The sequence below is a fragment of the Danaus plexippus genome (genome assembly GCF_018135715.1).
Source record: "Danaus plexippus chromosome 18 unlocalized genomic scaffold, MEX_DaPlex mxdp_20, whole genome shotgun sequence".
NCBI lineage: Eukaryota > Metazoa > Arthropoda > Insecta > Lepidoptera > Nymphalidae > Danaus > Danaus plexippus.
Window position 1 is genome coordinate 5,115,905 of NW_026869853.1, and position 22,928 is coordinate 5,138,832.

General features: G+C 37.3%; 5 protein-coding genes across 6 annotated transcripts; 3 read left to right on the plus strand and 2 right to left on the minus strand.

The window, feature by feature from the left end:
* Positions 1 to 1,174: 1,174 nt before the first annotated feature.
* Positions 1,175 to 3,039, minus strand: LOC116773123 (uncharacterized). Its single transcript, XM_032665519.2, has 2 exons — positions 2,315 to 3,039; positions 1,175 to 2,138 (listed from the first exon to the last, which is right to left on the minus strand). Exons 1-2 carry the CDS (start codon positions 2,888 to 2,890, stop codon positions 1,842 to 1,844), a joined length of 873 nt encoding a protein of 290 aa, XP_032521410.1. The 5' UTR covers positions 2,891 to 3,039; the 3' UTR covers positions 1,175 to 1,841.
* A 241-nt stretch (positions 3,040 to 3,280) lies between these two features.
* On the plus strand, positions 3,281 to 6,489 carry LOC116773106 (uncharacterized). Of its 2 annotated transcripts, none has more exons than XM_032665497.2 (7): positions 3,281 to 3,491; positions 3,570 to 3,683; positions 3,756 to 3,924; positions 4,110 to 4,842; positions 5,224 to 5,758; positions 5,881 to 5,986; positions 6,162 to 6,489. In XM_032665497.2, the coding sequence occupies exons 2-7, from the start codon at positions 3,593 to 3,595 to the stop codon at positions 6,385 to 6,387; spliced, it is 1,860 nt and encodes a 619-aa protein (XP_032521388.2). In that variant the 5' UTR covers positions 3,281 to 3,491; positions 3,570 to 3,592; the 3' UTR covers positions 6,388 to 6,489. The 2 variants fall into 2 exon arrangements, with proteins under 2 accessions (XP_032521388.2, XP_032521386.2); XM_032665495.2 differs by having other exon boundaries at positions 3,282 to 3,491; positions 3,588 to 3,683.
* A 357-nt stretch (positions 6,490 to 6,846) lies between these two features.
* On the plus strand, positions 6,847 to 12,136 carry LOC116772955 (putative phospholipase B-like 2). Its single transcript, XM_032665287.2, has 13 exons — positions 6,847 to 7,211; positions 7,283 to 7,411; positions 7,898 to 8,012; positions 8,227 to 8,321; positions 8,409 to 8,567; positions 8,874 to 8,994; positions 9,165 to 9,269; positions 9,534 to 9,640; positions 10,072 to 10,188; positions 10,322 to 10,481; positions 10,805 to 10,949; positions 11,177 to 11,321; positions 11,855 to 12,136. The coding sequence occupies exons 1-13, from the start codon at positions 7,027 to 7,029 to the stop codon at positions 11,949 to 11,951; spliced, it is 1,680 nt and encodes a 559-aa protein (XP_032521178.2). The 5' UTR covers positions 6,847 to 7,026; the 3' UTR covers positions 11,952 to 12,136.
* Positions 12,137 to 12,266: 130 nt separating this feature from the next.
* On the minus strand, positions 12,267 to 13,657 carry LOC116772956 (AP-2 complex subunit sigma). The gene is made up of 4 exons (XM_032665288.2): positions 13,538 to 13,657; positions 13,314 to 13,463; positions 12,952 to 13,125; positions 12,267 to 12,790 (listed from the first exon to the last, which is right to left on the minus strand). Exons 1-4 carry the CDS (start codon positions 13,538 to 13,540, stop codon positions 12,689 to 12,691), a joined length of 429 nt encoding a protein of 142 aa, XP_032521179.1. The 5' UTR covers positions 13,541 to 13,657; the 3' UTR covers positions 12,267 to 12,688.
* Positions 13,658 to 14,059: 402 nt separating this feature from the next.
* Positions 14,060 to 22,921, plus strand: LOC116772977 (hippocampus abundant transcript 1 protein). The gene has a single exon (XM_061528438.1). The coding sequence runs from the start codon at positions 14,202 to 14,204 to the stop codon at positions 15,651 to 15,653; it is 1,452 nt and encodes a 483-aa protein (XP_061384422.1). The 5' UTR covers positions 14,060 to 14,201; the 3' UTR covers positions 15,654 to 22,921.
* The last annotated feature ends 7 nt before the right edge of the window (positions 22,922 to 22,928 follow it).

A 22,928-nucleotide genomic window follows, 5' to 3' on the forward strand; every position in this document is an offset into this window, starting at 1 on the left:
GTCAACTAACTTTTGCATGCTGTTTTATTTATAAAGTCTCTGGCAGTAAATAGGTATTTTACATATATTATTATACTAGGTACCAGCCCCGGCTTCGCATGGGCTCTTTACAAAAAATATATAATAGCCTTTATAATTTTGAGAATTATTAAATTTATAGCATGATAACTTTCACATGGTAGGCCCGATTTAAATGATTTAAAAGTAATTTACAGATACTGATGTGGGCTTGAAAACGAAGTAATTTATTGTGATAAGACTTAATACCGTATTTATGGACATATTTTGCCAATACACGCTTTTGGAATGCCAATTTTTTAAAGTTGTAAAAAAGAAAAAGTATGTTATCCTTAAGGTACAGACATATGCCACCACGGACCTTTCTGTGGACCTATATAAGATACACAATTACACCATATATTATTTTGTTATATGTCAAAGACTTAAGGCAGCGTTATGTTAAAAGCTCTCAGACGGCTCATGTTTTCCCGACATCTTCAACAAATATCGTTAATGTATACACAAGTAAATACAAAAACTAAACAAATTATGTACTAAAACCTTCGAAAATCACGCTATCGAGTGGCTATAACTGTTTGATAATCGGTGTGGTAGTTTTCCCGTTTATCGCGAACAGACGGACAGACAGACGAAGCGAAGAACTTTGTTTTATAAATATATTGATATTATTTATAAATATTCAGTAACAGAATGTCAAAAAAACCTTCAACATACATACATGCAGCCTTCCTTACAATGTTACAAGTAGTGACGTTGACGTCACATTTTGATCCGCCAATATTGTGACGTATTGGAAACTTATAATAATGAAATTTAATAATAAATACATTTTTATTTGTAAAAGTACTTATGTCAGTATATTTCTTTAGTAATAATGGTTACGTATGACTTTATGGATGATTTTTAAATCATAAGTATATTTCCTATCGTGGTCTGTTCCCATACTATCACCGATATAATGCACTGATATTCAAATATAACCTTTATTCACTCCTATGTTCTTTTATAAAACTAGAGTCATTACGATCCCCAACAATAAGATATCCAGGAAAAAGTTAAGATAGTAAAAAGTTTCGCTGCCTAATAAGGGGATGTTTCAATAAAAAAAAAACGATAACAGTCTGCAAATAAAAATGAGACAAAAACAAATATATGATTATTTATAACATTTATTAATATTAAAACATACTTTATTGTTTCTATTACAAGCTACTGTCATACCAACTCTACGTTACTACTATGGGAATGGCATGTCACCGGAAAACTATAGCGACTCTTGATTTGGCACAAGTGTTGTTTATATAGAGGTGGAAACAGTTTCATTGAAAATTAACAAATATAGGCCGAAATCTGTACTCTACTATTATAATTTATTAGTTGTCAACTACTCGACCATGATTTGTGACCAGCGCAGTGGAAATGACGCTGACCTTGACATTTAGTTCGGTTACTGTCGGAATGCGAACATGTTTTTCGGAAATATTCGGCTATCTTCGTGTAAGATCGGATAATGTAAACAATTTTTATAAATATTGCCCATCAGCATATAAGTTTCTCAAATCTTATGTCTGGATTAAATTTAAAATAACTAGTATCCCAGCCGAATTTTTAATTAAGACAAAATAAAACTGAGAATAAAAAGACAAGTATACAAAACGAGTCATCGGAGACTCAATTGCTACTGACTACTGTTCATTCAGAATGTCATCACATAGACTAAATGCTGTCATTTAAAAATCTTGTTTTAATATTTATTTGCAATAGACATAGAGAACTTTACTTATTTTTAACTATCCCAATGTCTGAGATCTAATCTCGACTCAACGAAACATCTTCTTGATGACTGTATTATAATTCTCATTCATTTTTTCAAAGTGTGGACGTAGTTCATTGGCTTTCATCAAAGACGCTTTATCGTTAGGGTCTATACTGAGGGCCCTCTGAATGTCCGTCCAAGCTTCTTCATACATGTGGAGTCCCACATAAGCAATTGACCGTCTGTATAATGCTTTGATATTTTCAGAGTCATATTTGAGCGCCCTTGAACATAAGTCCAGTGCTGCACCAAACTCCTCAAACTGAAGCTGACAGTGTGCCATATTGTTGTATAACTTTACCTGTTGCAAAAAAAAAACTATTAACAAGTAATAACTGAGTTTACAATATTAAAAGAGAGTAAGTTGTTACTTCATGTGCAAGTGAGGTTTAAAACTTAATAGATAGTTTTTGTCTGACTGTGTGGACCACCAAGTAATGAAAGCTAGTGTTTTCAAATGTTAAAATTAATTATTACCCTCATATTAATAAATTCTTTGACCCTCTCATCATCTATGGAACTTTTATCAACAGGCTCAATAGCAATGAGCATTTTCATGGCTTTAGAGAACCTCCTAAAGCCATCCACCACTCGTTTGTCCTTCACCAGTTGTACGCCGCGTTCCTTGTGATGAGCCGCGGACTCGAACAACCTCGCCCAACTCCAGTCACTTATCAACTGTTCTTCTGTCACATCCACCAGCTCTATCCTAAAAGTTATCTCCTTGATCAAGTCACCGTGACTATTTTTGTAAGTCAGATTCGCTCTGCTGATCTCCCCGCTGCACATTCGCTGTAGCAGTATTTCGACATCTCTGTCTATGAAAGAGTCCATGTCTCCGATGATGACGTTCCCGTCGAAAGGAATGTTGAAAATGCGACTTTCCGGCTCAATTTCACACGGCCCAGCTCTATTGCTACATTTCACGTCTCCGAGTCTGATTTTACATCTCGCATCTTCGTAAGGAACTAAGTTATAGTCCCCAGGAACCAAAATAGTTTTCCGAATTTCTCGCTCTGGTCTAAAACTAACAATTGTTTCCTTAAACATCATCTTGCATCAAGGTTTGTTTTTTTTTACTTTTAACAATATTATACAGTAATCCCAATTTTTGAAGTCAATATCGACCGACAACCAAAAATCTAGACCATTTTTTGAATTGAATATTGACAATACTTGAGGTCTAGCCGTCTAGATATGACAGTTAGTGACAATTTAGTGTTTAAATGAAGATTAACCGAAGTTTCTTTTTATACCCATAGTTTATTAAATAGTTTAGTATTTTGCTCAATTTTTGGTAATTTTAATTTTAGTTAAATATTTGAATAAATTTATTACATTAAGCAATCCATTTAAAGAATATTTTATTAAAAAAAATACGAAAGAGAACTCTATCAGTGGAACTGTCAATGTCATTATCACATGTCGTATATGACACAAAATTATATAAATTTTTTCAATACAAATTGGTCTTTTAATATTTTTGTTTATAGAATATATTTTTATTTCTTTTTTAGAAGTAAAGATTCATTGCGTGATTGTTTTAGAGTTTTTTAAATGCTTCCATGAGCTGTTAAAAATTATTTATTTACGTTAATGTTGACTTTTAATGATACAATATTATTTGTCTTTTGTTAAAGAAAAACAAAATTATGTGAGTCTTATCCAAGGGCCTCTTCATATTCATTACAATTAAACTAATGTATTTAATTATTTATGTATTTTTTTTAAGTGATATTTTTAATTTTAGTCATAATGTCACAATTGCTAAAAAATGTATGGCGCAATGTTTTAAGAGGAAGCCAGGTTAATAATGTTTCAATGAGATCCACCAGTTTATCCAGCGGTAAGTACATAATCGCCATAATTTTTTTAAAGACCGTAAACAAATAAAATAATGAGTTTTTCAATATTGCAGTGTCAGAAATAGTACGTGCTAGGAATGTAGACACAATTATGCTAAGTATAAAGACTGCCCCCAGCACTGCTGCTGTGCTGGCGGCGGTGCAGGCTCACCTGACGAGCATGACGCACAGGCACATGCTACAGGCTCTGAGAACACTGTTTGAGTTGCACAAAGCCAATAAGTATGTGGCAGTTGTATGTATGTTGTACTTTAAAATATTATATTATATCAGTGAAGTTGTGTGGAACTTGAGATCACATAGTTCAATTAATATTCAATTGGTAATTACTATATAAAAATATATTTTTAGTGTCCATTTATTTGAAAAGTTTATACAAAACTTAAATGTATGATTTTTCATTGCAGATATGATGATCCTGACACCATAGTTAAAGACCCAACATTTAGTATCCTGTGTCAGAATTTCAAAAAGCATGCACGAGCTTTAGAGGTCGGTGAGACAATAGAAGCTCTCAAAGTCCTATCCTACCTCAAAGTGCCAGCGGACTCCATGATTGTTCAAACCATGCTTCAGTTAATACGCTGCAATATCAACCTACTGAACACACAGCAGATTATGTTTCTAGACTTTCTTCTGTCCCAGATGGAGGGCAAGAATCACCTTGTGGATGCTCTCAAACTAGCACTACCTCTAGCATTCCAAATACATTTACCAAATGAGATAGACAGCAAGGATCTCCCTCTCTTAAAGGACATGCTGAACTACTGCTGCTCCCATGACCTGCCACACAGATGTATCAATAATGTGGTGACGGGGATCCTGATTAACGATCAGAACATAAATCCTCAGATAGCCAAATCTATTATATGGGCTCTATGTCAAGTAAATTGTACAGAAAAAGAGTTCCCAACCCGAGTTCAGTTGCTTCATATCTGCTGCGACATTCTGTCACAGTCAATTGATAAGCTGTCCTACGACGACGTCCTCCGAACAGCCGCCAGATTGAAGGGCAGGATCCTTGAGAAACACCCGGAGTACTACCACCAACAGCTCATGGACACTATAGCCAATTACGTAATAACCAATGACATAGATTTTGAGAAAGGACTACTTATTGCTAGAGTACTCTCCAGAATTGTAAGTATTCGTTCATTTCTTAGGGGTCATCCATAAATTACGTCGCACTTTAAGGGACGGAAGATTTCACCCGAAGTGGAGGGACAGGCTGCTTTAAGAACTTTTTGACATCAAATGTCAAAACATCTTATTATAAGCTGATCTCTCACGATACGGTATTTAACTTCTAAAGCGGCGGTATAATGCTAGTGACGTCTTAAAACCACGTGGTTTTAAACGCAAGTGTCATGTTAAGTAGTAACATAAAATTGAATGTGTGACGTCACTTCGAAGGGAGGGTGTACTAAAGATGTGATGGCCCCTAATTCTAAGACTGAAAAGTATTGGATGTACTAATAACTTGCTTTCTTCTCTACACGTATGTGACCCCGATATTTCTAGGCACACACACATCTCGGTCTAGTCGAGTTCCTCTGCCTCAAGGCGGCCACAGATCCTGAGACCTTATCTAACGCGCGCACCAACATTCTGTTCGGTTTCGTCAACTGCCTGGCGAACAGCAACTTCACACCCGCACAGGACCAATGGGACGAAATCAAACGCCAGATATCTAGCAACCCTGTCCTGAAAGCCACGAATGCCAACTTACCCTGGACGAAATTCTGTCTCGAGCTGGCTTCGTTGGGCTTTTACGATGACAGACTGCTAGAACGCGTTTTCTCTAAAGATTTCCTCCGGGAATTTCTTTCTCGTGAGAACAATACTCTGGACTATCTCCAACTGTTGACTCTTTACGAGGCAGTTCACACCTTCCATAGTAATGAGTACAAGTTGCCTGATGATATCCTGCAGAAGGCTAAGGACGCGTACCCTACTCATGCATCAACGAGTCGCTTGATGGATTATCTGGCCCGAGGGTTGGGGGGTCCGGAGTATAGTGCAAAAGATGTGGTGCTCCCCAACGGCATTATTGCGGGTTAGTGAAATTTATTATGATTTTGACAATATTATATGCATTTGATCCCACATACAAACTTTTATAAACATATTCGGTGTTATACCTCGTTAAATTTTTTTATTATTTTTTTTTACTTACAGACATCGTGGTATGTTTAAAATCTGGCGTTCCCGTAAAAATGCCCGAAAAAATTAGTGAGAGCAAAGTTCCTCTCATAGAACTGAAATTACCCCACGGAGGAATAGTGTAAGTAGAGCAATAAAACAAAACAGTTGACCTTCAATTTAAAAGACCGTATAAACTATGATCTGAACAGAGAGCGGAACACAAGCTACCCACACTAGACATTTATTAAATTCCCTCCTCCCTCTTGCGTCGCTCGCTGCTCTGAAGTTTTTAATTTTGAAATGTTTCCTTCCAGTATATGCGTCATGAACTTCAGCCAAGGCTGTTTTTCTATGAACAGCAACCGTCTCCGGAGTCCTTTCCGCCTCATTCTGGACATCCTGGAGAAGCAGGGCTACGCCACTGTCGCCTTCAACGTGAACGAGTGGCTCCGGACTCCGGCCCACGAGCGGACGCCCTACATCATGAGAGAGATCGGCTACCGTTGCGGAGAAATAGCCCTCAAACTTTCTGCAACTTGAAAATATAACTAATGTTGATAAAGAGACCTGTTCTTATTAGATCTGTACTGTGTACATGAAATTTTAGTGCATTAAAGACTGAATTTTTGTTGATTTTTTTTATATGCTGTTTTTTTATTTACACTCAAATATTTTAAACCATATATTCGATAATAACATAATACTATGAAACAACTCCCAGGGAAAGTTTAATTTCTGACATAAGGTTTTCCGAATTTTCCAGATTTCTCGTGGTTTCCATCCCAAGATGTTTTAAACCTCAGTCCTCACTTTGAATAAGAAGTTATGTTAGAATAGTTTGCATGTTTTATTAAACAGTTTAATAACAATATTCAAATTATTTAAATCAAATCAAAATGTTTTTTACTACATAAATAAGTATGCACTTAAACATTTTATTTTTAATTGTTGTAGATATAGGTAGGTAAGTGAGTATATCGTTGACTACAAGAATGTCAAATGTCAGCTGTTTATGACACATTGATAATAAATAAAGCGTGTCCTATTTGTTTGTTGATATCTTGTGGCGCGTCTAATATATATAAACTTGTTTTATTATGATAACCTTTTAATCTTTCTATCAACAATAAATGGTCTCGGACACCGGGCGAGTTCAATAGTGTGACGTTAAAGACCGTTATGATTTTACGTATAAGATGTTTAATTTTCAGTATATTCTTGTTAATCGCGGCAGTTGACGGTAAGTATGGTTTTGTTACGTGGTCGTTGGGTAAACCTGTAGTTTCTGTGACTGACAACAATGAAGACATCCCGGAAGTCCACGTAGCGCGGGCTACTTACACCAATGAGATTAATTCCACTGGGTATATATTGTGTTTACATAATATTTTTATTGCCATCAAGTACAGAAATTTATTTAAAAAATCACTTCCAGATGGGCCTTCCTGGAACTCCATACGCACCCAGATGTTCCAGATGAAAGGCAAGCCTATGCAGCTGGTTTCTTGGAGGGATTTCTTACTAGAGATCTGATTTGGATGCACTGGGAAAATGTATTGAAAGGGTAAGTTTATAATAATAAGCTTGTGACAGTTTGATACAATAAAATATTGTGGCTTCAATTTACATGGAGTATTAAAAATAGCTATCCAATGGAAGCCCAACCAGATAAATAATGAACCTCCACTCAAATAGTATCAATAAGTAAAAAAAAACAAGGAATTGACAAACCTGAGTCATCCCAATAAGACTTTAAGTAAGTTAAAATGATTTTCGAGGCTCAACAAAATGGTTCAGTAGGTATCTCAAACAAAAAATACATTTTTTTTTCTTAGACATGTGATACTTTGTTTGCTATGACATTGCTTTTTTTTACAACCTAATTTCACTAACATCACCTAGCCATAAATAACTTAACTATTTAAAATGAGATTGAGATAAGATTGTTAAATTTTCTGATTCTAATGGGACAAAAAATAAATTTTCGAAATTTTTGAGTTACCACACTGTTTAAGTGGAGATGCAACATCTGTATTGTTAACATGTCAAGGTACTGCTACAACAAAACTGAGGTCTGTGGTCTCATAGAGGACTATGTGAACAAAAATGAAGATTACATAGTATCCATGGTAGAAGCCAAGCGGAACGACCCCTACTGGTACCAAGTAAATACAATATACAAGATTCCCAAATATATATTTGAAACAAATACATATGTATATTCAATTACTCATTATTAATTACTTGATAAACGACTCTACTTAAAAATCTTTTGTGCCTTAATTCAATTATCTTACTTAGTATGAGTAATGCCTTATATAAACATAAAGTCTCATTTCTTGAGATTCTCGTGTTATTTGTTGTTTATTTATTTTACAGATTAAACTGTATTACATCCAGTTAGAGGGACTGTCTGTAGGATACAACGAGGCGACCAGCAACCCTTACCAATGGCTTACAGTCAGAGACATCCTGTATGTTATAATTTAAAAATTACTAATGAATATATTTTCTCCTCACTATTTTATAATAATCATGTGTGTGTAATAATTATAATGCAGGTGGATCAATATGTTGGGGGACCTGGACGACCTGGCGTTCGCGCTGTCTCTGCCCCCGGAGACGCCCGAGGCCCTGCTGTTCGGGGAGCGCTGCAGTGGACTGGTCAAGCTGCTGCCCGACTGGAGTGATCTCTACACGTCGCAGGTCACGTGGAACAGGTGACGAGTATAATGTCTTCCGTGTTTAATCTTCTAGACTATTATAAAGATTTATCAGTATATTTTCTATCTTCATTCGAACATTTATCCAGATGCAGAAGCACAGACTTGGCAGAGTGACAACATTCATATAAACTATAGTATATTTAATACTAATAAGAAATTTAATATCAAAAACTTTTTCGAAGCTGTTGAAGTTGAAAACTATCGTCCTTTAATTTGATAGCCATGGCTTAACAATACAAGCTTTCCAAATACCGTTCTCTGGTCACCAGTCCTCCTGTGAACCGCTTTCCCACTTTCCAGCTACCAGTCTATGTTACGTTTCCACAAGATGTACGTCCTCCACTACGGGATGTCGCCCATCGACCGAACCCTCATCCCGGGGTGGAAGATGTCCTTCAGCTCGTACCCCGCCTTCGTCCAGGTAAATAAAAGGATTTAGGTTGTCCAAAAATGTTTTGAATTCAATATAATGGGAGTACACTTTAAGAGTCCTATTATTTTAAGGAAAAAAGTCAGCTAACAGGAAATTTTTTGGAAATGGCATATATGTTTTAATGTTGTTTCTTCACGCGGTGCCGTCCGTGCGTCCAGTCGACGGACGACTTCTACATCATATCCTCAGGCCTGGTGTCCGCGGAGACCACCATCGGGAACAGCAACCGGACGTTGTATGAGAACGTCCACCCCCAGGGACAGGTGAGCGTTATCATTAAAATATTATATCATTATTATTATCATCTTTCTTTTCTCGTTGACCACCCCTCTCCCCCCCCGGTCTTGCCTGCCATGTGATGTTCTTCTCTGTCCCGATGTTTTTTTTCACATCTCATCCATCCTCCATATAATATTTGTATTCACAATTAAATTCATACAAATAGTTTTTTTTTAAATATCAGTCAAAAATACTACAAAATAGAATGCAATGTAGCTCTTCTATCCTATATATATTGTCGAGTGTAGATCCTGGAGTTCGTGCGTGCGATGGTGGCCAACAGACTGGCCCGCAGCGGCCGCCAGTGGGTGGAGTTGTTCCGGAGGCACAACAGCGGCACCTACAACAACCAGTGGTACGTGTACCTTCACGACACACTTCAACACTTACAGTAAGCGCCTCGCACTAAGCGCACAGTTCAGTTTCATCACGCGAACCAGTGGAAACTGGAAAGGTATAATATATTAAAGATACGAGTATGTGACGGTCGTTCCTTTACGTACACTGTACTCGACGGGTTGGGATGACACTTTTCAATAATGTAGCTTAGACATCGGAGTAACATACCGGCTGTGATTTAGCCGTTTATTGTATGAGAGTGTTGATAAGTCTTGTGACTCAGACGATAGATGTCGCTGGCGGGAGGTCACACGACCTATTGTGTAAACATTATTCATTAATCAGTTCCGTAGCCGGAGCCGGAGCCGGAGCCCATGCTTTATAAAGTTTGTATAATATGTATCTGTGAGTATCGTTCGTTAACACATGATGCGATGTGTGTGGTAGGTACATAGTGGACTACAAGAAGTTCAAGCCCCGCTCGGGCTCCGAGCTGGGCTCCGTCCAGCCCGGCCTGCTGTGGGTGCTGGAACAGCTGCCGGGGTACACGGAGGCGGCCGACCTGTGAGAATTCATATTGTATTATGTAATATGTTCCCCGTGTAGCTTGTTTTTTTTTTGCTGGAACTACATATTCAAACGTCCTCATACCCATGTGATTGTGTATAATTTTGATTTGTTTGTTTCCCTCGCTCAGAACAGAACACTTGAAGAACACCACGTATTTCCCCTCGTATAACATCGCGTACTTCCCTCGCGTGTTCAACATGAGCGGCGGCAACCAGCGCATCGCGACCTTCGGCGACTGGTTCGCTTACGACACCAACCCGAGAGCCAAGATGTTCAAACAGAAACAGGTGGACGGAGTCGCAGCTTCACTGACTCGCTTCTTGTGCCTGTATACATATAGTAGTAAAAGTCCTCTCTCGTGCTCGCCTCGCGGCAAAACAGGATCAGCTGAACACATTTCAATATTTTTCTTCAGTTTCATTTCTGAGACACTTCACACTAGTCTCTAATAAAAAAAATATTACGCTACCTTCATGTAATGTAGAGTAGAGTTTGAAAGAATGATGTTTACAATGAGCGCGTGTTCAGTGAGTAGTGTTGTGCCGAGTTGGTGGTGAAGCAGCACAGTGTATAAGTGCATGTATTGTTCATCCCTCCCGTCGTCCGCCAGGCCGGGGTGGTGTCCATGGAGACCATGTTCTCGGTGCTCCGCTACAACGACTACCTCCACGACCCGCTCGCTCGCTGCCCGTGCGTGCCTCCCTACAGCGCGTGTAACGCCATCGCCGCCAGGAACGACCTCAACCCGGCCAATGGTTCGACACTCTAAATACTTGACATGCGTTTTTTTTGTAATTCGTAACAAATTTTGGCTGACGTCACGAATGCACGAGAGACCGCAATGAGGCAGTTTTCAATAAATTAAATATTGAACTATAACGGCAGGTAACGTTGCTTGGTGCCTCACTTAGCGCTTGTGACATAAATACTGTTTAATTCCGATGTCATGTATCGTGATTGTAACCGGGTGAATGACCTGCAGGATCATATCCGTTCCGTGCCCTGGGTCACCGCAGCCACGGCGCCACCGACGCCAAGATGACGAGCTACAACCTCCATAAGACGTTCCGCTTCCTGGCCGTGTCGGGGCCCCCCCACAACCTCACCCGCGGCATACCGCCCTTCCAGTTAGTACACTCACACCAAGGATCCATTACTCCCAAAATGGTCGTTAACTAAAAACGTAACGTGTGCTCGCGGTACGCTAACTACTACTAGCGAGTATCGAGGCGGCCACAGCTGAGAGCGGCGCGCGGCGGCATCGGTGGATATGTTCAGGCATCGCGCGACCGAAACAAATAATTTAGTTTCTACATCGCGTTGTAGCTGTGACATACCTCCGGAATCACACCGCCCGCTGCTACTCTCATCTCACCGCCCTCCGCGCCGCTCTTGGCTGTGGCCACACCGTAACTTAGGAAACTTGAACGTTCCAACACAAGACTCGCCTTTCTAACTACCATACGTTGAATATGCGGCAAAAAATTAATTGTCGGGCTTTTGTACTCCCTTCGTCGACACAGACTGATATTGATTATATATTATGGATAGACCAGCATCCATAAAATTAATACTTTCTAATCATTCATCGCTTTCAATGGTCGATGTGATGTATAAAGAACTTAAAATGTAAGACCCGACTCTAATTCTCCCCCCACAGGTGGAGTAAGTTCGACCTGGGAGCGCACATCTCTCACGCGGGTCATCCCGACCTGTGGATGTTCTCACCCATACTGCACTACTGGGAGTGGGGCTGAACGCGGCTTCACGGAGTCTGACACTCGTTTAAGTCTAATTTTATACTACGTCATTGTAACGGCTGTTTTAAAAAAAATTGTCTGACATCTTTTGTGTCGGCCATTTCCTTTTTATTTGTGTTATACCAATCAGTAATAGGAACATAAGTTTTTATAATAATAAAGATATATTCTGTAATTAACAAGATGTTGTTTCAACAATTTCTGTAAATTTAATTCCTTTATTTACAAGTCTGACTTTTAAAACGATGAAGAAAATAACGAAGGTCACATACTTCCTGTATGAAATACATTTTTCGTAATAAATCAAACCCGTTGTGATATTCCGTGTTTATTAAATCATTATATGTTTATTAACTTGATATAGATCTACCTAACTTATGAGATATAGGATACAGAGGCGTCGCTACACACAAGAGAACAACATCAAATCAACTCCTCATCCTCCTATCGTAACATGGAATGAGTATTGCTACTTTTCATAACATTAATGTAGAAGAATACAGAATATTTCAAATAAGTATTTACTTTCATGCAAAAACTTCAACATTTGCAAATTATCAATCAAATGTATTTACATCGTTTGAACACAAAACCAATCTATATACAAAGAAGTGGATCTCTATTAGCTCTCAACTATTATAATGATCTTACGATTATAATAATAGATTCATTAACACATAAACAAATAAATTATCCATAGCTCCGCCATAAGCTGACGGTGTGAGACTCGAGGTTCACTCTAAGGAGTTGAGCATCAGCAATTGCTTCAGGACTTTGGTCTGGGACGTCTCCCGGATCTCACCAGCGAGGAACATTTCATCCACCACTGTGTACACCTAATATAAAAATACTTTATTAACAAACATATTAGATTTTCACTTATCGTTAGCTTTATTCAAACGCCAATACCATAGAAATTGTGTGAATAAGCAAGAGTTGTTTGAGGATTGTGACCTTATATTTCATAACAAAATTTAATTTTAATAAAATTCCTTACCTTATAGAAGTTAAATACAAGATCGAGTTCACACACGTTGTGGAAGTATTCATTGAGCACTTCAACAAAATTGTGGATAGCTTCAAGATAGCAGAGGTTGTTGTCATTCACGTCCACACATATACAGAAGTATAGTCCAGCATATCTTCTGTACACTATCTTGAAGTTTCTAAACTGAAATTTACAATATTTGTAACATTCAAAGTAAAAGTTTATAAAGCATTGTTGACAGTTGCATGATATTAATTGCAGTTTTCTATTATCGTTTATGTAAATGATGTTAGTAACGCCGGAGTATAGTTTATAATGTTGACATGCAGTCTGTGAAATCTCTTCGTAATTCACATTTCCAATACACTTACTTCCACGAAGTTGGTATGTTTGGCGTCACGAACTGTAACAACAGCGTGAACTTCTTCTATTAATTTCTGTTTCTCATCATCATCAAAATTCATGTACCATTTTGCCAACCGAGTTTTACCAGCTCGATTTTGAATTAAAATAAAGCGAATCTGCGAATGAAAAACATACAGGGATAGTTAATTCATAGCAAATGATTAAAATAGTAATATAGGCAAAATCTAACCATTATTGATGAATGACGAGCTTTAGATAAATTGCCTAGTCCTTTGGAAAACGCCTCCTTCTAAAACAGTTTTGTCACTTTTGTCACTTTTGACACTCGTTGACATTGATTTTAAAACGCATCCGATTTTATTTAGGAGTCAGAGATTCAAAAGTATATTTGTCAAATTAATTGGATCTATAGTTTAACTTCAATATAAAATTAATTCTTTAAATATTTTAATTATTTAATTTTAATGATATATCTTTTTATTTATTTGTAAGAAATGAGAATAATTTGTTTTTATGAATAATAAAGTTGGAAAATATGTCATGTTGTAAATTATATAATACTAGGCGCCATTTTATAAAATGATATTATATTTGATAAAGATTATCCACGCCTAACAGGTTAGAGTTTTACGCTCTACCTGCTTATTAGAGTACCTTAATGTCTATGTATATTATCATATAATTTAAATAGTTAATATTATTTAAAGTAACCATATTGGTTCACTGGCAACACAAATATCGAGTTGTTTTTCAATTTCATTTCAGTGATTTTTTGACGTTGCTGATACTTGCTCGGTTTTACCAAGTTTTATCAATGTAGTGCTTAGGCTTTTCAATATGTCTCTAAATCTAATATAAGTAGTTATTAGGATTATAAACGAATTCACTTTTAAATGACGCCCACGAAAACTACAAAAACTGAAGTAGAAATGGTGATACGGAATAGAAAAACTGTTATGAAAGACGGGATAATGACAATGTCGGGCATCGGGGAACCCTCGGTGTTCCACGCTTTAGTGGTAATATTTTTGGAGTTCTTCGCGTGGGGATTACTCACGATGCCAATAATATCTGTCCTGAACGCCACGTTTCCAGATCATACGTTTTTGATGAACGGGCTTATAATGGGAATAAAAGGAATTTTGTCCTTTTTATCCGCTCCTCTTATCGGAGCCTTATCTGACGTGTGGGGAAGAAAGTTTTTCCTTTTGGTAACAGTATTTTTTACCTGTGCACCTATACCACTGATGACCATTAACACATGGTGGTTCTTTGCGATGATAAGTATAAGTGGAGTGTTTGCTGTGACCTTCTCGATTGTATTCGCATACGTAGCCGATGTCACCACCGAGGCTGAGCGGTCTCGCGCCTATGGTCTCGTGTCCGCCACCTTCGCCGCAAGTATGGTCATATCACCTGCGTTAGGAGCTTACCTTATGGATTTGTATGGAGAGGCTCTCGTCGTTGCGGCTGCCACTGCAGTAGCAGTGCTGGACGTCTTCTTCATCATGGTTGCAGTTCCTGAAAGTCTTCCAGAGAAAGTACGACCTAGTGGCTGGGGTGCCAACATAAGCTGGGAACAGGCAGACCCATTTGCTGCTCTCAGGAAAGTTGGTGCAGAACGCACAGTGCTTATGTTGTGTGTTGCAGTGTTCCTATCCTATCTGCCAGAAGCCGGACAGTATTCATGCATATTTGTATATTTGAAGCTAGTGATGGGTTTTGGTGTAGTGCAGGTGGCGATCTTTATTGCAATAGTTGGTGTACTCAGTATTGCTGTGCAAGTGGTACTTGGATTTTTAATGAAATCTCTTGGTGCAAAGCACACAATTATGCTTGGACTTTTGTTTGAAATGATGCAACTTATGTGGTATGGATTTGGGAGTCGCACTTGGATGATGTGGGCCGCTGGAGTCCTCGCCGCTTTAGGGTCTCTCACATATCCAGCCATCAGTGCATATGTGTCTGTAAATAGCCGAGCAGACAGGCAGGGTGTAGTGCAAGGCATGGTAACTGGAGTTAGAGGACTCTGCAATGGCCTTGGTCCGGCTATGTTTGGTGTTATATTCTACCTATTCCATGTTGATCTTAATGAAGAACACGCAGTACCAGGAATAAATACTCGACCAGACGATGAAAAGTATGTGCGATTGGTGCCCGGTCCACCATTTGTCTTGGGGGCTCTTCTTGTTATATGTGCACTGCTTGTGGCCGCTTTCCTGCCTGAAGATGGAACAGTGGGACCTCGAAGGTCTTCCCCCGATCTACGGTTCGAAGTGGAGCACGGCCGCCGCGTGGCAGGTCCCCTGTCCCCCTTGATGGCCCCTGAATCTGCAGCTCTCTAGCAAGCGGCCAAGGCCGGCAGGGCCGCCAGTGTTTAGGAGCGAGAGCTGTGGATGATACAGCTCCAAGGTGATTGCATTTACGAAGGTACCAAAGCGAACTCAGTGATCAAAGTGAGTCCCCATTTCTATGATTGCACCAACATTCCTGCATACCATCTGTTTCTGCCTAATGCTCACGTTTTTAATTTTGATATACTTATTTTTGTAATAACTTCCTGGCTCCAAAGAGCATGTACATAAATGTAATATTTAAATAAAATCATTAGGTTGTCTTATGATCCTCTGTTTCATGACCGACTTGAGCATCACACAAAGAGTTTAAAACCTGCTTAGAGGGTAATCATATCTTTAGTTACTGTGGACCGCGGCTTTGCACATAATATGACCACTCAAATATGGCTTGAGTGTAACTGAACCATCGGTACAAAATATTAAAATGTTTGTTCCTTATTGTTGCCAACAACACTAGAAGCTAATTTGTTTTGACCTAACATTAAGACGACCCAAATCTCAGTACTGATGATGTGCTATAGAGGAATCAAGTAGATGCTGCATCATTTAAAGGCTTGTAGCAAAATAATTTTCCCATCACACGGATACAACAGCACTCTGATTATTGATGTGCATTGTGTATTGTCTTGTCTGACTTTTTCAAGTAGATTGTGTCTAGACCTTCACCTTGACAGAAAATTTATTAAACTGCAAATGGGGCATGATGCCGACTTGGAAATAACGGTCTTTTGTGCATAGGAATTTTTTATAACTTTTTTCTACAACAAACAATATCGGATGCTTACAACATTATTCCGCCCAGGCTAGGGATTTTATGGACTATTGTGATGTAATTGATCGCCATTTTTATAGTTCTTGATAAATTAATTTGTAACGCCTTGCCATCTTTGCTAAACATACTAGTGAAAACAAAATATTCCAGTATTTTCACATTTATTGTGTCGATTAAAATTACAGCTCATAATGACGTCACAATATTGATTTTATATAATCGGCACTCAGCAATATGACAATGAAAGTCATAGTTATACAGACGCTTATTCCTTGGACGATTAAAATAATGGAAAAGACAACGTGTCTATTATTAGGAATACGATAACTTTCATTAATCTAGGACACGCCGCGTCTCCAGCCGGCGCGGAGCGTCCTCGCAGACGTGTATTAATATTACGTAACGTGTAGTTACAGTTGCGGTTAAATATTACTAAATATTTGTAGTACAAACTAAATCGACTTCCTGGAGAGTGTAGTGTATGACAGCGTGAGCAGTGAGTCAGTTGCGTTTCCTCGCTTGTTATCAAACGACCTTATTTGTAGCAAGTACTTGCGACTGATGAAATTATTGATAAATGTTGTTAGTCATCACCTGGCGACTGTTTTCCTTCACAGAGGAACGTCACAAGAACGACGAGTATTATTTATTTTAATTTGTACATGAAAATATTTAAATGTGTTTTTATCGATACAAACCATTGAGACATCGTTCAATCACACTCTTCATTGACGTGTCGTCATGTTTCTAATATCGTACGGCTGAAATTTTGTTGGAGACATTCTGTGTCGATTATAAACTATAAAAATCAATTAGTTTCCAGTCGATGGTTTCATGAGTCGTTGAGGAAATCCGTATGTTTGTTTAAGGCCAGATGTAAAATTCTTTCAGCGAGTTCCGAACTCGCCGTCTGGATGCGAAAGAAAAATATTATCGAAACAATTTTTTACAACAAAGCGGGTGCTCTCTAATATATTTTTGCCAAAAAATAAATTCTCATAGAGATATATTACCGTTAAATAATAATTGAAACATATCATTTATAATATTCAAGTAATGCTGGAAAACGATAGATTTTTTATTAGTAAAGAAGTCTTATGCGATTTTCATAGTTTTCGGCGTTGATTTCATATTTGTCATATTAAAACCTTCAATAAACCTGCAATCTTTCAAGGCGCCTGATCGATACTTTTCGTTACTTCAAACCGTTCAACCCGTGACGCCGAGTGGCTTATAAATAGTTCCATTCACTTGGGTTTCATCATCATCTCTGTTCGTTGCTGGCGGAGGGTTAAGAACTCTGACTCACGTATTGTTTATATTTTATAATGCTATTTTTATCAAGTATTTGTATTGTTCAGGCAACTGCTTTAAAACGCAGCATAGTGTCCAGTAGTTACTTGATGTGCCGATCAAAGAAGTTACATTATAATTACTTAAATATTAAAACAACCTACATTATATAAATTACGATAAAAAGCATCATTTTCTTTGTCGCACCGTTTCAAATGTCTATTCTCGGCTCTCCGGATCGGGCTCCAAGACATTTTACCCTGAGTGTCCTCGTGACGAGTGCTTAGCGTTTTAAGAGACGCAGACAGTACAATAAAAAAAACCAACACCTCAATTGTTTTGTACGTTTGAAAATGTTAAGAATCCTTCAGATCTGACCTTAGTAACACTTAATATTTAATGAAATCTGCCTCACAAACTCTGCGTTAAAAAATCACGTATAAAACATTATAAATAAAATTAATTGAGTTTTTCTTTAAATTGCTTCAAAAACTAATCACAACAATATAGAAGTTTCTAGTCATTGATATCCATAATGGGAACTACAGAAATACATAAATATAATGAAAAGTGAAATAAAATCTGCTCGGTCTGGAGGTAGACTCTGTTTCGATCGGCGATCCGAGCGGCCCTCGTCACTGTCAGTGCCTGACGCGAATATGTAAACAGTGAATCGGTCGCCACTATGGAAATATATTTGCAAGGTTATTTTATACGTCTGATTCAGAACGAACTATTAACGAACGGTTTTAGTTTTAACTTGAAACCGATCGTAGCAATAATAATCGCATCTCGTGATTACCATTTATCGGTAAAGATGATACAGCTGATAGTGACTTGTCTGAAGTTTACATTTATAGGACAGTATTGAGCGCCACAGATGATGTCAATTTCGTAATACGAGACAGTTGTGACCTCATCCTTATTTAAAACTCGTTATGCCAATGTCAACATGCTGACTGACTGATATTGTTTTAGAAAAAAATACGATTTTGTTATTTTCGTCCATATATATTGCATGAAGTCATTGCACCCTACGACTTGAAACAACATATTTGCGTATTTGTTCCAAACCGGTTTACAGCAAAGGAGAGAATTTAAATAAAAAGCAAAATCATCACTCGAGAGCTTCGCGTATACTCCATACGTTATCGGTCTTAACATTATCACGTATAATTAAAAAAATAATAAAAAAACCGCAACAAACAAACAATTTAAAACTTTAATTAACACATTCCTGTTTTTGCTGCAGCAGCGGGTACGAATAAGTTAAGTCTCTTCTGATGACTTGTACATTGTTGTCGTTAGTTTCGATTTGGTGGCGCCACTGTCACGGGCAGATTAAAAAAAACATTTTCGTCTCAATGAGGTCTGATTCATATAATTTCTATTTTGTAAATCCATGTAACTTGCGTAAGCTATCCGATTAACGCATTTTAATTTTATGTTCAATAGTTAATGGCGAGGGATTTACAGTTGCAGGATAGTAATTAAAAACTAAACAATAATTTAATGTTTTCATAAAATCGCGTAATAAACACACACAAACGGCCACTGCAGCACATGTAAAAATGTGAAACAAATAGAACATTAAACATTAATTGATTAAAATTATTCTCAAGCTATTAGATTCAGAAGTCGTCACCCTCAGTCCTTAGTGCCGCAATGGCGACGCATGGCCGAGCGCCGACTCGTGAAGAAACTTATGATATATTGTAAATTTATTCACTATGATTTACTTCCTTTCTCGTTTCGTGTTTGTCTTAATTATATTGTATTATTTTTTTACTTCAAGACTTTAGTAAACCTTTTTACCTTGAATTGACTCTTCATTTTAACAAATGGATCACAATTAAATATTTAATCAAACGTTTTATCAGAAACAATTACTTCCTGATGTTACATACTGGTGGAATAATAAATAATGACAGAGTATTTTTTCTTAATGCTTACATAGATGAAGTAGTTTGCGGGGGTGTCAGAAAGTCCCTTTGTTATTATTCCAGTGTGCATTTCTTCCAGCTGGAACGTCTCCCCCCCTCCGGGAGGTTCGGGGGTAGGAGTGAACAATAACGTTTTGGAACCATTCTTTTGTAAAAACTAGAAAGTACCTACTGTATATAAAAATCAATACTCTTACATTATTTAATAATAAATGTTAGTATGATTATATCATATTAAAAATGCTGCTTTAGCAATCTATGAACATGCTCAATTAAAAATAAATCTACTTAGTAAAGTCGCGTCTGTTGACTGACAATACTTCACTTTAGGAATGTTTAATGTATTAAACAATTTTAATAGCCACGTTTTAGCGAGATAAGAAAATGTCATGTAACTCGTTTTCTAATAAACTTACTACTGCGGAATAATTAAACATTTTTTTTTATAGACACTAACAAAATTTATGTTACGGGAGTGCGACATCTAAAATAGGTGAATATCATTATTCAATCTACCTGTTCATCTGCTAGTAAATTTATAAAAAATAAAGTAAAAATGTTGATACCTATCGCATGGCTGGTACTAAATTGGAATGATGCCAATGAACTATATTCCAGCGCACATATTATAGTAGGTTCAGTAGCGCCAACCAAACCCCTCAGCGGCGGCCAAGACTGGTGTCGAGTTTCTAAATTCATCATCATCATCATCATCATCATCTATATTCAGGTGTTGGATGATTGTGACCGTCTTATAAATCAAAAGATAAGTATCTAATAGATTATTTCATTTGTTCACACAGTAACGAGGAGAATTGTTTTCCGATTTTTTTGTATCCAGCTCCGCCGAGAACAATCGCTGACTTTGTAATTCATAGTTTCTTTTTCTCATTCGTCGCCGCCGGCTGGAGTAGATTTCGTATGACAAATCTCCACAACACGCTGCTGTGACCGATATTGTTTTACAAATTCAATAACGTTCGAGTTTTAAAAAGGAGTGTGTAACAAATAGAACACTCAGGCTAATTGAATGTAACGCTGTCGATTTGTCAAAATTTCCGAGGCACGTAATTATTCACACAGCATGAACAACCTTGAGCTTGTTACGTCTCGGCTGTTTATTTGTGTAGGTATTCTTATAATCAGTCTTATAACAACTTGTAACTTACAGACAGTTTTTAATATTAAACGAGACAATAGCATGCTATATTACCGGCTACACGTGGTTCACAGTGAGGTGGTGTTTAAAATTTATTGCATATGCAAAAATATTTTTATAAGACAAATAATTTTACTAGCAACATCAATTATACGATCGTACAGACGGCCGAGTCGTGATGTAATTAATAACAACGAATTTAAACATTTCACCAATAGATCCGAAACAAAACAATTGATTACTATAACAAAACAACTTTCCAAGGACAATAACATATTTTGTTTACCGCGTGAAGTCATTGTTATATATGTGCAGGTTTGCTCCAATGATTTCGGGATGGACTAATTGAAATGTCAAATGATAAGTGATGCACAGTTATAATGGAAACTCCGTTATTGTGTGATGCGAAATGAGATTTAAAGAGACGAGCGCTTCTTGTCTTTTGTCTTGAGTTGTCACTGTTGTGACTGTGCGAGTGAGATGGATGTCGCGAATTTATTATTGTTTTACTTTAACGGGAGACTAAGATTTGTATGTTGTTTTATAAGCTGTACTTTATGTTGTCTAGGCTAAGCTATTAAACATTGTACGATAAATAATTACTAAATGTAAAATTAACTTATCGTAACGTATTATTAGTTATAAAATATATTGAATAACTCGCTTGAAGTCCCATTCTGAAGTGTTTTTTAATTTGTTAGGGCCGACTTCACGTGTTGCTGATGTGTTCTTTGTAATAATCTATGAGAAGGGTTCGCCCTTAAACAGTGGCACAACACATTCAATGCTTTACTTTGAGTTGTCAATGTCAAGTACCCATCAGAGAATTGTCCTTGGGAACGTGTGAAACTGGCCCTATATTTTGTGAAGTGTGTTTCATATTATTTAATTAATTTTGTAAATACATTCTGTAAGATAAAATCATTGTTTCTCCTTAGTCATAAGTGTTGAATCGTTCACATTCTATTTGTGTTGAGATGTTTCGCGGGATTCATTACTAAAACCTAAGCTACTTTTATTATATCAATATGTACTAAGGATAGGTGCCTGAGCAGATGTATTGAATAGATTTGTAATATAAACTATGTAGAATGTAGGGATACAGAAGAGAGCACTAAAAGTATTTTTGTTAACGTTACGTGCGACATATCTAAAAGGATATTTTTTTTGCAAATTTGTTTTATGTTGGCAGTGCACTATTGTAGAAGACTGCGTCGTAGTTGCGCGCCGGCCGCCGGTAGGTCGGTAGCCCGGGGACAGTTTTACGATAAGTTTCGTATCGCCAATGTAGCCTAGCGAATAAATAGCGACTAGTGAATATAATTCTAAATGTAGCCATCTCGGTTGGTAATTGTCGGGCATAGTGTGTGGTCAATTAACTAACATTGAAGCACAAAACACGGGAAATAATTTGTGTCAACTGGACTTTAAAATTAATTGTATTTTAAAAACATTTTAAATATTACGGAGTTGATATTTGGGACCATTCACTTGTTTTCAGGAAACGGCTATTGTTTGTGTCAGTGTAATCTAGTTTTGTATTTTACCCGTTCAATGTCCGAACCAGTTGACATCTCCCGCCATCAGCGCCATTTTGTACATCTAGAGTCTAGACTGTTGACTGTAGACTTATCAGATTTCTTACGAGTGAGATATTTATTTTATTTAAAGTATTTTACTGCTAAATTGGAATAAAGGTATATTTTAATATAATAGTACAAGTTTTTATGTGATACGACGTTTGCAAGGTTTGAATAAAAATATTTGTGATTTAAGTTTTAAATGGAGAATACAGTATTGTTGAATTATTATGAATCACTTGAATGTTACATTTACGACGGTTCCTTCACATCTGTTATCACACAAAGTTCACATTACTGTGCAAACCTGATTCCACGGAAGGGGGAATTTTCTTAGAAAAGAGACACTGTGATTGTAGTTTGGAAACGGAGATTTGTTAAATCATTGGTTTAAATCGCCGAAACTCTTCATAACTTGTATATAGAAGAGGCGACGGCTATTTAAATCATTGGTTGATCACTATTATGTGCTTCTATGTTGAAACATTAATAAATCTGATTGTAGTCGATCGAGTT